Consider the following 16,197-nt stretch of genomic DNA (forward strand, 5'->3'; position numbering starts at 1 on the left):
TTTTTCCCCCTAATATCACTCCCTATAGGCATTTCTGTGACTGAATACACCCACCACTTCTAATTAAGTATAGAGGTGTCTAATTCTGGAAATTGTGTTTTTAATCTTTAAGTAATTATGTAGTTGTCTAAAGAAGTAAGCTACCAACAAAGAATTGGTATTTTCGGTTAAGGATATTTTCATATTAGCGGCTTCAAGTTCTATGTGACATTTGTGACTATGTGACCATTTGAACAAGTTCCTTTTCTGAATGAATGTTGGTTAAAAATTACAGATTTTTCTTTCATAAATTCGATAAGATTAGTAATGGTTTTTATAAATCTCTATTTCTATAGATGAATGTGAAAAATTGTTTTGGAATTTACGCCCCTGATGAAGAGAAAATGAATCTCGAAACGCGTTGGGCCATCTTGAAAATAATAATAAAAAGGAGAAGACCTCTCTTTCTCTAACAAAAAGGAGTCATTTAATGAAAAACATTTTTGAATGTATTTTTCTTTTTTCATCACCACCATACATGTTTTGATCATGTAAAACTTGATGTTAAATAGTCTTTGAGACTAAAACAATTTTGTCATAATATCCCTTAGGCTTATCGCCCGATTGAAAGTGTGCAGGGGACATAGCTTTCCATAATTTGGATTTCTCTCTACACTAAGAGCAAGTGATACAAGAGTAAAGGCGTCCATATTAGTCCTGTGTTACATGTTAAAAAGTAGACATGAAGTGACACCACCAGACACTTCCAACCTCGTGTTTGCTACATTCAATAATCTGCATTCCTATATTGACACCAGATGCTATACAAGTGACCAGTGAAGTTGTAGGATAGCATGGTGATGATCTGCAGACTAGTGACTGCAATTAGTCAAGCTCTTCTACAGAAAGCACTAAAAGCAGCAATATACATTTTCCTAAGCCCTCTGCTATGATGGGATTGTGCATGCATTTTAAAAAAGATATTGTGCTGATAAACAATGTAGCATGAAAGCACTGACACTACTGCACTCATGTCCATAGAGAATACAAATCAACCCAAAGCCAAGTTCCATTATGAGCAACGACTAGAAGACATTTATTTGGCAATGGCACTTTATGAGTGCACCTATATATTGACTTAAGAATGTACACAAAGCAATATCAGAATTTCTCAAATATATTATTCCATGCAGCTCAAATACATAGTGTAGCAGTGAATGGGAAATTATTTACGCTAGGAAAAAACAACATATCACATACAGACCTTCTTTTGATATCCTCGCTGAGTCATTAACTCAGCCTCCTGCTGGACTAAGTCATCACACTGATCCTCAGCCATCTTCTGCTCAAGCTCTTCCTCCTTCAGACGAAGCAATTCCTCTTGCTCTTGAAGATGCCGTTCAGCAATCTGTGAATATGTTTGAAAACCGTTAACGTTTAGTGCAACAAACTTGGAACACACTGGTGCAATGAAAAAGGAGAGAGACAAAAGATTTTACTTTCCTGTGTATTGTTGCGCATACATTATTACTGCAGAATTGGCTGCGGAGGAGGATCAACACAAAGAAGACTACACTCACGCTCTGAGGTGAAGATTGTCCTGGTTTTCTTGCCAACCCAATTGATCCTAAATTCACACAATTCAGAGTTATTGATAACTTTGTATGCTGTTGGTTAGAAAATCAGGTGGATTGCCTCTTAATGTGACAGTGCACACATTATTTAAGTCTTGTTTTACCTTTTATAAACTGTTTTTGATTTCATTGTGGCTACGTAGTTGTTAATCCATTTGTCAGACATAATAAACACAATGAATGCTATGTTCCAAATATAATTTTACATTTGTGCATGAGGCTCGAAAGGAGCCCCAATGCTTAGCAACAGGTTAACAGGAAAGAACCGAGCATTTAGAACCCTCAAAAAAACTCCTAGCAAAACTGCACACAAGACTAGATTAGAAAGACATAGGGGTTGAGCAGATCATCACAATGCAATGATCATTGCAAATGAATCACAGGCAGAACTTGTTCAAATTAAGGACATTGCATTTTTGGGTATGAGGTCTCCAGGCTGCCACAAATCCATCCACACAATCAGCAGGTGGATGTAAACGTTATTTACCTGTAGTATTCTTAGATCTAAGGAGTTGAGCTGCCAAAAATATTCATGCTGGGTTTAGATGAAATATTCTCTCTTTCATTTGTGATAAAGGTGATAATTCAGTGCCAGAAGGGGGATGCACCTACCAACTGCAGGCGTACAGAAGGGGGACGGAGGGCGCCGCTACATGGGAAATCACACAGTCATAGCTAAAGGGCTTTACCAGGAACTGTAGTCGGTAATAATGCATTGGGTCTCCACACAGTACAAGATACTGTCCTATGATTAGCGCCATCATAACACGTAGTGGGAAATCCCTCGGGTGGACTGGACCTGGGAAACTTCGATCTGAAACAAGTGACCAATATGACAGGGATCTGCAAAAGGGGGGTGGGGCTCAAGCTGATCACGAGAAAGCCAACATAACTAGAACTGGGTGATGTAATTACAGGGCGGTCAGCCAAACTAGCCACCCTACATGGCAACTGAGAGGATGGTTCTGTACCAGTGTGCTGGTCACATGACTGCTGATGCCCATTGGCAGCCGGCTGTGGGAAAACACTGGACGGAGTGGCGCTCCTGGCAGCACCAATCAGACTAAGTTCTTCAGCTCTGGGGAGGTGGCCAGCCGTCAAAGTATCTACTACAGAGTTTGCAAAGGTCATTATCCAACAGGTATCGTGTAAATGTCCCCTTTCCTACCAGCTGCAGTGGGTCTCGTGTCACGTTCTCAATGGTGCTGACCAATGGCAGTGTATTCAAGTTCTGGCGGTCAGCACAAATGTTACTTCAGTAATAACAAGCTATTGCGGGGTGGGTTGTGAATAAATGTGGTACCACATGTGGAGGCATTGTAATGGGAAACTGTTAAACTGTCTGCTTCAATTACGCTTCACTAATCGACATGAACTTCGAGGAGGACGTCTACAAACCAATGTAATCCCTGGGAAACAGAAAAAGTTAACTCTCTAACTTGCAAGTGGTTTGATGGATGTCCGGCCATTGTATTTCTTGTTATAAAACTGTTCGTATTCCATTCAGATGTCAGCCTTTCGATCTGTTCTGTTTGATTTGTGCTCACCCAGCTGTAATAAACAGCGCTGCCCGGTGTTTATTCCACTTTTTCAGTACATGGTTTTTACTTTGCTGTAATTGGTGGACCCCTGACTAAATTTTTGGAGGCCCCAGTGAGATCTTTCAGTCCTCCCTCGGTCATTGAGGGTATCCAGGTCACCCTCCCTGGGGGCGTGGGTCTGGCAGCTGCAGACTTGTTCACTGCGCATCACGGAGGAGCCTCTGCAGACGGCGAGTTTGCATAGGCTTGCCAGGTCCTGTGTGCTGTCCCGCGCTAAGCGGAAGAGTGAGCCTGTGGTGGAGGCTCAGTACCGAGGGGACTTGAGAGTATCCAGGACGTGAATATAACTGTGCAAGAAGGAGGGGAGAGATAGATTCTTTTGATGGTGTATTGGACGCATCCTCGGAGTAGGGAGGATGATTGGCCACAGTAGTGTAGATATTAGAGCGTAGCACTCAATAGGGAGTGCGCGCTGGTGTGGGCATGCCTGCGGTAGAGCAGGAGGGGTGCATAGTGTGTGGCAAACTGCGTTACACAGGAGTGGCACGTACTGCATAGGATTGTATAGTTGCGTCATTGGGGTACAAGTTGTGTTGGTTTTTGTGTAGAGATGGACATGGGTGTGGTTGAGTCATTCAGTGGTGAGGGCTCATGGTAGACGAGCCAGCACTAAGGAGGTATCTCAAGTAAAATAGCAGGCTTTTGCATTTCAACAGCAGGACTGTGCCAGTGATGCATGGTTAGACACTGGACATTATTGCGCTAACATAGGTAATGGTGAGCCTGTGGAGATGGCCGTCAAGTACTAACATTGAGTGAGCTGTCGGGCCTGTGGAGATGGCCATTGTGAACGTTGAGCGGTGTGATTGGGAATTAAAAAAAAGGGGGAGAGTTGGTAGAACAGGAGGAGGGGGAACACAGGGTAGTTAGTAGAATAAAAAGAAAGGAAATAATGCCTTATGTGGACAGCCCCATAGACCACATGTGCTGCAAATTGCCCCAGTACCAAGATCAAGTATTACAATACAATTTTCAGTGGGCCGGGAAGACTGCAGGGCAGTGTTTCTATGCGTGGCAAGGGGAAGGGACCTTTGACAGTAAGATGATAGATAATACATTTGCATACCTATTAACGAAATATAAAGGCTCTAAGCTAAAAAGCAGGCAAAACATTGGGTCTGTGGAAATTATACAAGGAGAATAAAGGGGAAAAATTGAAGGAGACAGTGGGAGAGGGTAGACCAAGCTCACAGCCCCCACCCTATGAGTTATATCCCACCTTGCGACCAGCCACAGGGTACACCAACCCTCGGTGGAAAACCTCAAAGGGAGACGAGAGGAAAGCAATGGGGGGAAAAAGAGAAAAGCACCAAGAGGAGGTGCACATGCGGAGCGAAAATAAAATATCTAACAGATATCGAAAACAATATGTGCCAACAGGTGGATGCGTTATTCAGTGAAGCAGAGCGGGTGATAGAGGAGGAGGTGAGTAGGAAGAGCAAGGGGGATAAGGGAGAATGGGTATCAGTAAAAATAAAATTCAAATTAGATAGGGAGGATGAAGATGAAGAAACGAAAAATAAACAAGGAGTGGGGTGAGCAAGAAGCAGCCTCAGACAAAGGGTTATTAGGAGACAAATGGAACGACGGGGACAGCGACAAATGGACACCCGACGAACTTAGGAGAAGGGAACGAAAAGAGCGTAAATGACAGAGCAGTGACAGTTGTGACAGGGACTGGTCCACCTCCTTACACAGTAGGAATAGGGAAGGTAAAAATGGCGGTAAAACAAGCTGTTAGTTAGGGAGGGACTGGACCAAAGCCACGGGTACTGTTGTTACTACAGAAGGGACGAGGGTGAGCCTATGATGTGCCCTGGCAAACAATGGACCGGGACAACCTAATAAATGGATACAGGAACTCGAGAAAGACAGCGGGGGCGACGCTGGCTGTAGGGGATATGAAAAGTTGGTTTTCCGCAATTATGGGAGAACAGCCTTTCATGCTGGCTATAAAGGAGTGAAATTGAGCACTATCGCTCATGACAGAGCTCCATTTAACAACTGTCTAGCACATGTCTGGGAGGTATTACAAAGCATGTATTCAGACACCTATGTTTGTTTGTTTCTTTATTTCTAATGCGCCCCAAACCCAGAGGTAACAGGGTGCATGTAACGCTCACCTGGTTCCCACGGAGGCGCAGGTCTAGTCTGGATTGCTGTGGCCTCTTCAAGCGTGATGCGCAGAGCCCGGAACACCGATTGAACTGGTTCCCCAAATCTTGCTTGACTGGCCCGTAGGAATATCCTTCTTATGGTTTGGAAGGATGAACTCTCCATCCTGCGTCTGGTGCAGGGGCGCACGTTAGTCCAGTTACTTCACTGGTTTTCAGAATGGCGCTGGCAAAATCCTCTTGACTTTTCTGAGCGAAACGCCGTAAGTATGAAGATTCAAAAGTTCAAGAGTGAGCCCCCTTTTATGTTGTCTTCCTAACTTGTGATCTGTCCTTTATTTCAGATGCAGAATGAAGACGATGCGTTGAAGGGGTTAATTGCCGATGGTAAACTCAGGTGAGTTAGTGAGGGCGATTCCTCTAAATGTCTTTATCATTTCCCAATAATGTCTTTTGTCCTTTCCCCATAGGGGCCGGGGTGCGGTACCTGCCAACGGAGCGGCGCCGACCCGAAATATGGGATGACACCAAGAAAAGCTGGTAAGTATTATGGCTGTAAATTAGGCTTTCCTCCGGTGTTCCCTTTGCTCACCTTTTGTCTCTTCTTCTCTCCCCTAGGTGCAGAGATGTGGCGACATGTGCTGACAGCCGCGATGGAGCCGGGAGATGTCTCGAGGACAGGTGAGTGAAGAGCGCGCTGCAGCGAGCAACGCAATGCTTTTAAATGGAAGTCCTTCTTCAGGGATGCTGGAGTGAAGATTCCGGATGCAGGTAAGAAGTTTGAAATAGTTCGTGGTTTTCACCTTTCTCTTCTCTTCTTTCCTAACAGGAGTTCCAGGTTCGAGGCGGGCGTGGCTGGAGTCCAGGAGCAGGAGCAGACACGGTGAGCGTTCAGCTGCTGGAATGCAGAACAAGGCGAAGCATGAGCTGCTGTCTGGGCGTGGCTTAAATAGCCTCCAAAGAAGTCCCAGGTATGTATCCTTCCCCAACTAGGTATGTATCCTTCCCTGGCCACGCCCGAGTGAAAAAATAGTCCCTATGAAAAAATTGTCCCTTTCAGGTCTCAGGGAGGCCTGAAGCGTGCAGCATGGTCTGCATCAGGTAAGTGCCCCAAACACCTCCCTTTATGAGCCTGGCGCCTATGGCACCAGGACTGAGTCCAAAGAGCCCCTATAAGGGGCCGCTGGGCTTTTACCCGAGGGCATGATGCCTGCTTCCGGGGGTGCTGGGCCTGGCCTGGTGCTCCGGGGGCAGGCATCATGACAGTGCAGCAATAAGAAAATGCAAAGCTTACAAAGTTTCAGGTAATTCACAATATGACCACATACATGTACAGGTAAAATTACTTACAGGCAAGGGATATGTAAAATGTAGTAAAATTTTCAGCTTCTGTACAATTCAAAACGATATAGTACAATTCCAATAATTATATACAGGATAGGCATCAACAAAGAGGGGTAGTGTAGGCAGTAGAGAGACTACCTAGCCTACAGTCAAGTTGAGATGGGCGATATATCTCTTTCTAAAGTGTAAGTAAGGTTGGTCTACTCTCAGACCATGAGGCAATGAGTTCCAAAGTTTAGCAGCCTTCACGGGGAAGCTATTGCCACCAATCTTAGTGAGCCTAAATCTTGGTACCACAAGGCAATTAGTATTTCCAATTCTTGTTGGCCTACTAGAGGTTCTTCTCGTCAGTTAGTCTATTAAGTAGCTCGGTGCAATATTGTTTAAGGCTTTGTGAGTCAAGGAGGACATTTTTAACTGTATTTTATTGTAGGTGGAAAGCCACTTGTATTGATGTCTGGTTGAAGAAATGTGAAGTCTTTTGCTCATGCCTAGTGCAGCTCTTAGAGCGTTATTTTGCAAAATGTGTAATCTCTGAATGATTGCTTTGTTGGCACCACTGTAGAGAGCATTGCAGTAATCTAATCTAAAGAGAATTAATGCTCTAGCCAGGATAATGCAACTTTCATTTGAGAGAAAAGGCTTACCAGCTCTGATAAGATTACATGTGTAGGCAGTGGTAGAGGACAGAGATTTGACTTGTTTATCAAAGGACATGGTGGAGTCGAGGTATAAACCAAGGGATTTTACCTCCTTGGATATCTTAATATTTCCATCAATGGTAAATGAGAAATATTTATGACCTAATTTGTTGATGTTAGAATGAGTACCTAGAATTATCAACTCTGTCTTGTCATCATTCAGGCATAGACCGTGAGTGGCCATCCATGCCTGAATGATGAGGTATACCCTATTCACCAGCGCCAAGGCCTAACAATGATCCCCAGAAAGCGGGAGGAGAATCTGTGTATCATCTGCATAGTTAGTGTAGGTGATACCCAGAAGGTCCAGATCATCGACCAAGGGTTTGGTGAATATATTGTATAGAGTAGGGGAAACGCAAGAGCCCTGAGGTACCCCACATCCCCCGCTGCCGATGGGGAGAACACCCTCATAGTTCTCTCGCTCAGGAAGGACTCTATCCATTTTAAAGCCTCAGTGGAAAAGTGGGCTGCTGAGTCCAGGTGTCTGCAAAGGACCTTATGATCTACTAAGTCAAATACAGCTGAGAGATCAAGTAATAGGAGCACTGCTGTCTTCCCTTTATCTCTCAGCTCATCAATCTGTGTTTTCAAATCAATTGGGCAGTTTCTGTCCTGTGTAAATGGCAGAAGCCAGATTGTCTAACCCCTAGGAGTTTATGTAGCTCAAGGTATTTTTGTATCTGTGTATAGGCAATTTTGTCCAGTATTTTCAGTAGAAATGGTACCGTCGTGATGGGGCGGTAGTTGGTAGCAATAAGTGGATCTAAAGTTTGCTTCTTTAGAAGTAGGAGAACCCAGGATTGTTTTACATTGGCAGGAATAGTGCCAGAGAAGAATGAAGCGTTGACCAGTTTAGAAATAAATGGGGAGAGGTCTCCAGCAGCATCTTTTATAATCTGTGCTGGGCAGATATTTCCTTTGCAATTGGATGGCTTAATGGATAAAATTGTTTTTTTTCTACCTCTAGAACAGATGTTTTGGTAAAACAGAATCTGTTAGTCTGGGCAGTTGGTGTATCACTAAGCGGGATGGTATTAGCAGAGTGTGGTAAATTCAGAGAATCTTTTTTTTTTAAATTTATTTTTATGTTCAATAAAACCAAACAAAATAACACACATTACAACTATTTAGGACGTACATAATCAGCAACAAACCATCACATTATACAGTAGAATTCTCTGTCCTGCCCCCCCCCCCACCCCACAAACCAGAGGCAGCACACTCACGTCATCTATGGGAACATTATCAGGTATCGCAGTGCTTGTGTACTCACCATGACAATAACAAACCTCTGATTCGTTATTGTCATGGTGAGGGTTTGCATAGAGGTCACCAATTGTCGCCAGGCCAACAAGGGCCCTACTTCCTCCTCTCCCCCCCTAGTAACCGCTTCAAACCAAACAATGGATTCCGCCTCCGCCCATCTGAGGAGGTCCGTCCACCATTGTTCCACCTTGGGTCTGTGGGCCGCCTTTCCAACCCATTGCGATCCTGCGCTTGGCCAGGATGTAGGCTAAGTCCTTCATTTTGCTTATGTGCTTTAAATCCCGTGGCCTGGGAAAAGTCCCGAGCATGCATGGCCAAGCTGATCCCACGTCCAGCTCCACTCCCCCACCAGCCAATTTAGTTTTAATCTCATCCCAAAATCTGTGCACCTCCGGGCAAGTCCAGAACATGTGTAGCAGCCCCACTTCCACCTCCCCACACCTGGGACATTTCTGCGTAGCCGAGCCTCCAAACCTTGCAATTTTCCCGGGAGTCAAATAAGCCCTGTGAGTGACATACAATTGGAGTTGTTGGAGTCTCGCATTCCGGGATACCTTTTTATGGTACCTTTGGGCTCTCTCCCATTGCCCATCCGTCATGGGTCCTCCTACTTCCCCCTCCCAGTCCTGCCTCAATTGAAGCAGCTCCTTCCCTACCTTTGCTCTTAGAAGCTCGTATATTCTAGATATCTCGTGCCCGCCCTCCGAAACATCATACATCGTTTCCAGAGAGGCATCAGGGCAATCCGCTAGCACTGTCTCCGGCCATCTCTCCCTTACCCGTTTCATGAGCCTAGCGTAGGTTATATACTGGCCTCTATGCACCCCTGTCTCTTCTTGCAACCTCTGAAATTCCAATGCCTCCCCTTCCTGCCATATGTCCCCAAGGGTGGCCAGGCCCACCGGTTCCAAATATCTACGGACAGCTTCGAACAGTTGTGAGTCGTTCCCGCATAGTGCCACCAGCGGGGCCTGCTGAGAGAACGGCTCTATGTCACCCATCATTCTCCACATTCTGCGCCAAACCTCCCAGCCCAGCCTCAACAGCCGCCCTCTTTCCGCCAGTTTGTTCTTTTGTAACCACACCACTTCATTCAAAAAGTATGGGGCCGAGTCTTCCCGCAGAAGCCTGGCTTCCGCCGAGTCTTCAGTCGATAGCCACCTGGCCACATACAGCAGCTGCCCAGCCAGATAATAAAGCTCAAAATTTGGCAGGCCTATGCCCCCCTTGTCACATGGGTTCTGGAGTTTCCACAGGGCCACTCTGTTCCTGGAGTTACCCCATATGAAGCCCCTGCACACGCTATGAAGTCTCACAAATAGGCTCCTGGGAATCAAAAATGGGACATTCACAAAGAAGTGCAGGAGTCTGGGCAGGACCACCATTTTAAGCAAGGCCACTCTCCCCATCATGGTCAGGGGCAATCTGGACCAAAACACCATGCTGTTCTTGACCCCCTCTATTGCTTTCTCTGTATTATGTTGGTGCTCCGCCTCGATCCTGTGGTAAATATTTACTCCCAAATATCTGAATGTCTCAGTCTGCCATGGTATCGGCAGGCTAGGCAGCCTCTGTAACGGGACATTCTTGTATCTACCCAAGGGGAACAGACTAGACTTCCTAGGGTTCACCGATTTGCCCGAGAGGGTGGCATATCGGTCCATCACCTCTAGCACATACTGCAAGTTCTCCTGCGGATAGCGCAGATAAAGGAGCATGTCATCTGCGTACAGCAATACCAGGTGTCTACCACTTACTGTACTAATCCCCACCTCCCCGTATTGTTGCCTCAGACATATTGCCAGCGGCCCTAATGCCAGAATGTATAGCATGGGCGACCAGGGGCATCCCTGTCTGGCCCCCCTGCTGAGTTGCCAGGTATCTGAGATTATGGATCCTGTTTTAACTCTCACCGCCGGGGTGCTGTATAACAACTGGACCCACCTGATATACCCAGGTCCCATTCAGTATCCCCTCAGGGCTGCTTTCAACCAAGGTCATCGCACCGAGTCAAAGGCTTTGACCGCGTCTAGCGACACGATGGCCAGCTCACCCGTATCTTCCTCAGTGTGGTCAATGATGTGGTGTAGCCTCCTATGGTTATCTGTGATGTTCCTGCCGGGGACATATCCCGTTTGGTCTGGGTGTATCAGCTTACCGATCACCCTCTTCAGCCTATTGGCCAGCACTGTCGTAAGTATTTTGCTGTCCTGATTCAGCATGGACAAGGGTCTGTAAGATCCACACTCCGCGGCCGGCTTGCCTGGTTTTAGGAGTGGGATGATCATCGCCTCGCGAAGGGACAATGGCAGTTCCCCCTGCTCATAGGCCTCGTTGAACATAGCAAGCAATGGCTGAAGCACCCCGCCTGTTATCTCCTGTAAAAGCATGGATTCCACGTATTCTGTGGGGTTTGACCCTTCCATACCTCCCGGCAGGCCCACTATACAGATGTTATTGCATCTGGCGTGCCCTTCTGCTTGCTCAGCTCTGTCCTCCAGATTGCCCACCCGTTGCACGAGGGCATGGAGATCCTTTCCATGTGCGGTGCACGCCTCCGTGTTTGGGGCCATCTCCTTCTCCAAGGCCCCAGTGCGCTGCGCAATCGTTCGCACGTCCTGTCTCTGCAGGTTCACCTCCTCCTGTACCGCTCTGATCTTGAGGTCCAGGCCCTCCTGCAGCCCTTTCATTGCCTGGCCCAACTTAGTCTCCCACGCCACCTTTAAGTCTGCGAACGCTGCCAGCACCTCCTGGATCGTGCCCGGTGTTTCCGCCGTTGCCGTGGGGGTCTCCTTGCTCTTGCTCCCCTCCGCTTCTGGGGGCGACCTGGCGTAGGTCTCCATCGTGGACTGTTGGATCCTGGGTCTAACCACTTTAGAGGACATCCTGCTATGTTAACTGGGCGAGGGCCTGCCGTGCCTCCCTCCGCACAAAGGTACGCGTGGTCATGGACCACTCTAAGCAGGCCAAGCATGTACTTGTCTCTTCTCTCGCGCCCAGAGTGGGCCGTCCCCTCCCATGTGCTCGTACCCTCTTGGTGTCGTGGCCCGGTCTCTGTCGTGTTCCTTCTGTGGCCAGTGCTCGAGGGTGCTCACCTATTCGCCGCACTCCCTTTGCTCCCCCTCTTCCGCGATCACAAGGCCATCCGGCCCAGAATGCCCAGGCCCAGAGGGGCCGCTTTAAGTGCCGGGGATCAGCAATTGTCTCGCGTCAGCCTCAACCACTGGCCTGTGCCGATGTTTTGCTGTGGAAAACTGCAGCCACCACTGCCCGCTCGTTTGCGTCGGCCCCAGGATCCGCGGCCACCTAATTGGTATGCTGCCACAATGAATCCTCCTGGATTCCGCCGGCGTTCGATCCGATTACGCCGCGGGCCCACCGTTGGTTACCAATGTGAAGCAACAGCGCATTTCGGTCAAATGCCGCGTTCTGCTTCTAATCGCTGGTCTTGGAGTTCGATGCAAGGGCTTTACAGAACCTACATCTCGTGACCCCTGTTGTCCTCTTTGTCTCTGCCGCCATCTTGTTCCACTCGCCGATCCGGGGCCCGCGGCTCGCAGACGAGTATAACTCAGTGTCCTCACCCTCCACTCGCATCAAAGTTTCAGCGAGTGTAGCAATCATCTTCACACGCATGGGAATTATTTTTCAGTGCTGGTTCCCTTGCACGCACTTCTCCTCCAGGATCATTGTAGGATCAGCGGAGCTCCACGAGAGCACGTCCCTTTACATGGCCGTCAAGCCACGCCCCCCAATTCAGAGAATCTTTCTTTAGTTTTATTCTGTTTTGGAGAGTGGAACAAGTTACTCTCTTACCTGGTAACGTTCTTTCGATGGGATGGTCCGGCGACGTATTCCATTATCTATGAAAGTAATCACCACAGCAGTGCTGCTTCGGAAAATCTTTAGGCATCTGCGTCCTGCGTCAATTACGTTGATACGCTGTCCTCGAGGGCCTCCGTCTAGCCAAAGTCACCGGATGTTATAAGTAGGACGCACAACGCCAGTAGCCTCAGTTGTAGTTTTTTTCCCCCCCAGAACATGTGGCACCAAACCATTGCCAGTATGACCACAGAAAGCCTTGAGGAAACGTAAGCTGCAATCGCATAAGAAATTCTGTAGCGGGGCAGGTAGGGAGGGAGCTATATGGAATACGTTGTCGGACCATCCCATCGAAAGAACGTTACCAGGTAACAGAATAACTTGTTCTTCGAGGGGATTGGGTCCTCCGACGTATTCCATATCTATGACAGACTCCCAAAGCAGTACCAACGTATGGAGGAGGGAAAAGAATTTAGAATATAGAAATTTAGGATGCCAAATCAAATCACAGAGTAAAGGACCGCCTTGCCAAAGGCCAGATCCTGCCCATGGATAGAATCGAGGGAATAGTGACGTACAAAAGTATGGACCGAAGCCCAAGTGGCTGCATCACAGATGTTACGAATAGGAACACCCCCCTGCAGGGCAGTAGAGGCAGCCATACCCCTAGTAGAATGGGCCCATAAGCCTACCGGAGGGTCCTTACCCACCAAGCGGTAACATTGAGAAATTGCCAAGATAATCCATCTAGACAAAGTCTGCTTAGTCACAGCTTGTCCCAAACGCCTTCCAGCGTAACCAATAAAGAGCTGATCGTCCACTCTGACCCGGGACATGTGAGAAATGTAGAAACTTAAAGCTCTCCTAGGATCCAACCTATGGAGCCTCTCCTCTTCCTTACCAGGATGTGGAGGAGGATGAAATGCTGGAAGGATAACCTTCTGGCTCAAATGAAATTCCGACACCACCTTCGGAAGAAAGGAAGGACGAACTCTAAGGACAACCCTGTCCTTATGAAACACAGTGAAGGGTGGCTTAACTGAAAGTGCCTGCAACTCACTCAACCTGCAAGAGGAAGTGAGACTGTTAACCCTTAAAACTGTGTTTTTAGTTGCGGTCAGAGGACAAGAATGTAAAGGCTCAAACGGAGCACGCATAAAGAATTTCAGAACAAGGTTCAAATCCCAACCAGGCACCCGGAAAGGTGACGGCAGAAACACATTAGTAAGTCCTTTGAGAAACTGAGAAATTAAAGGAATTTTGAAATAAGAACACTCCTCAGACGACCGATTAAATATCGACAGCGCCGCCAGGTAACCTTTAACAATACCCACTTGTAGGCCCCTGTGGGCCAACGAAAGCAAAATAGACAGAACCACAGGAATGTCACATGAAAAAGGATCCACATTCTTAACCCTGCACCACTCGCAGAACTTTCTCCAACGGCAACGGTACAGGGACTTTGTTGCCGGCTGTTTGGCCGAAAGCAACACCTCCATCGCGTCTTCAGGGAGGTCCCAATCCTTATACCTCAACCTTTCAGAAGCCAAGCGTGAAGGTTGAGGGATCTGACCTCTGGATGGAGAACCTGACCCTCCCTCCCGTGAAAGCAGGTCTTCTCGGTAGGGAAGACGACGTGGAGGGCAGATGGACAAGTCGAGAAGGTCCAGGTACCACGTCCTCCGAGCCCAAGCCGGAGCAATGAGGATCGTCCGGGAACCGAACCTCCGTAACCTCCGCAGCACTTGAGGGATGACGGGTCTGGAGGAAACGCGTACAGGAGTGGGAAGGACCACTCCACCATGAACGCTTCTCCTAAGGCTCCTTTTGGAGGAAATTCCCGCGAGCAGAACCTTTGTCACTTCCGGTTGACACTGGAGGCGAAGAGATCCACCTAAGGGGTCCCCCAAACGGCAAAGATTTCCAGGAGAATCTCCTGAGCCAGCTCCCACTCGTGAGAGATTGCGCTCTGCCTGCTCAGAGCGTCCGCCGTCTCGTTTTCGTCTCCGGCCAGATGAACTGCTGAGATCGAAACTTCCTGCTGGATGGCCCAGAACCAGAGCTGCATCGCCTCCCAGCACAGAGAAAGTGACCTTGCCACCCCCCCTTTTTTGTTGAGGTAGTGCCTGGCCACTGTGTTGTCCCTCAGAATCAGGACATTCTTTCCTCGCACAGTCGGCAGAAAAGCCTTCAGGGCAAGCCTGACGGCCCTCAGCTCCAACAGATTGATATGGAGTCTGGACTCCGACGGAGACCAACGACCGCTGACTGTCAACTCGTTGGCATGAGCGCCCCATCCCGTGACGGATGCGTCCCTCACGATCGTCACCTCTGGCCAGGGTAGCCAAAACGGAGCCCCCTTCATCAGATTGCCTTCGACGGCCCACCACAGAAGGTCCTGGGCGACCGAGGGAGGCACCTGAACGGGGTCCGACATCATGCCGCAGGACTGCGACCACTGTATCTTGAGGGCCCACTGCAGAGATCTCATCCGCAACCTGTCCTCCAGCACCAGAAGAATGCAGGATGCCATGAGGCCGAGCAACCTCAAACTCGAACGCCGGAAGACTCTGGGCATGTTGAAACTTGTGCACCATCTGCTGAATGTGAGGAGCCCTCACCTGGGGAGGAAAACACTGCCCCAGGGATGTGTTGAGCACTGCTCCGATGTACTGGAGCCGCTGGGTTGACGTCAAATGGGACTTCTTTAAGTTGAGGGAGAAGCCCAGCTTGTGAAGGGAGTGGCACGTGACGGACAGATGGTCCAGGACTTGCTCGGGAGAGCGCGCCCTGATCAACCAATCGTCCAAGTAGGGGTAGACGTGAATCCCCCCTTTCCTGAGATACGCTGCCACCACCGCCATGAGCTTGGTGAAGACCTTCGGGGTGGAGGTCAATCCCAACAGCAGGACCCAGAACTGAAAGTGCGAGTCGCCAACCGCGAACCTCAGGTACTTCTTGTGCCTTGGATGGATCGGCACATGAAAATAAGCATCCTTGAGGTCGAGACACACCAACCAATCCTGAAGTTGAGGGGCCTGGAGGACTTGAGAAAGAGTAACCATCTTCAACTTGTCCTTCCTGAGGAGCTTGTTCAAACCGCGCAAGTCCATGATGGGTCTCAATCCCCCCGTCTTTCTTCGAAATAAAAAATAAGGGGAATACCATCCCTTGTGTTAGGGAGGATTCTCTGTTTAGGCTGAATTTCCTAACCTAGTGAGTCTCCCAGCAGCTTTGCTGGATTTCTGGAGTTTGTTTTTTCCATCCTGCCAAGAGTGAGACTCTTTCTCCCACTCTTGGACATGAATGTGTGTAAATTCTTTGAATGTCAATTTGTTCTATGGGCTATGGGGTCTTTTACTCCATAGGGTCTCATATGTTTTTCTATGCGTGTTACACCGCACCCTCCGTGCCGTAACACTGGGGCGTCCTAGAGGATCCCCACCATAGACTCCATACCCTGGGACGGACTACTGTCTCCCAGGGCATGTAAAGTCACCATTGGCTTTACTAGACCTAAATTTACTAACAGAACTAGTACAAACCATCCTATTGTGGACGTACTAGTAGGGGTAATTCGATTACTCCTGGGTCTGTTATTCGAGGGGGCACTGTCCCGTCCCCCCTCGTCGAGTTTTGGCTGGTGGCAGTGGAAACTACTTGTTATATTCGACCCCGAATATAACCCTATGGGATTCTTCCCATTGTTGGAGGTTAATACTTTTTCTCGTTA

At 48.2% G+C, this 16,197-nt stretch overlaps 1 protein-coding gene across 2 annotated transcripts in view; it reads right to left on the minus strand.

Moving 5' to 3' along the window:
- Positions 1 to 16,197, minus strand: part of TCHP (trichoplein keratin filament binding) — a 264,855-nt gene that overhangs the window by 55,375 nt on the left and 193,283 nt on the right. For both annotated transcript variants that reach the window (XM_069619404.1, XM_069619405.1), the window contains exon 12: positions 1,244 to 1,387. In XM_069619404.1, coding sequence (XP_069475505.1) covers positions 1,244 to 1,387 — 144 coding nt within the window. The remainder of the gene's footprint in view (positions 1 to 1,243; positions 1,388 to 16,197) is intronic.

Source organism: Ambystoma mexicanum, chromosome 10, assembly GCF_040938575.1.
Source record: "Ambystoma mexicanum isolate Mex_15411 chromosome 10, UKY_AmexF1_1, whole genome shotgun sequence".
NCBI classification, from domain to species: Eukaryota; Metazoa; Chordata; class Amphibia; order Caudata; family Ambystomatidae; genus Ambystoma; species Ambystoma mexicanum.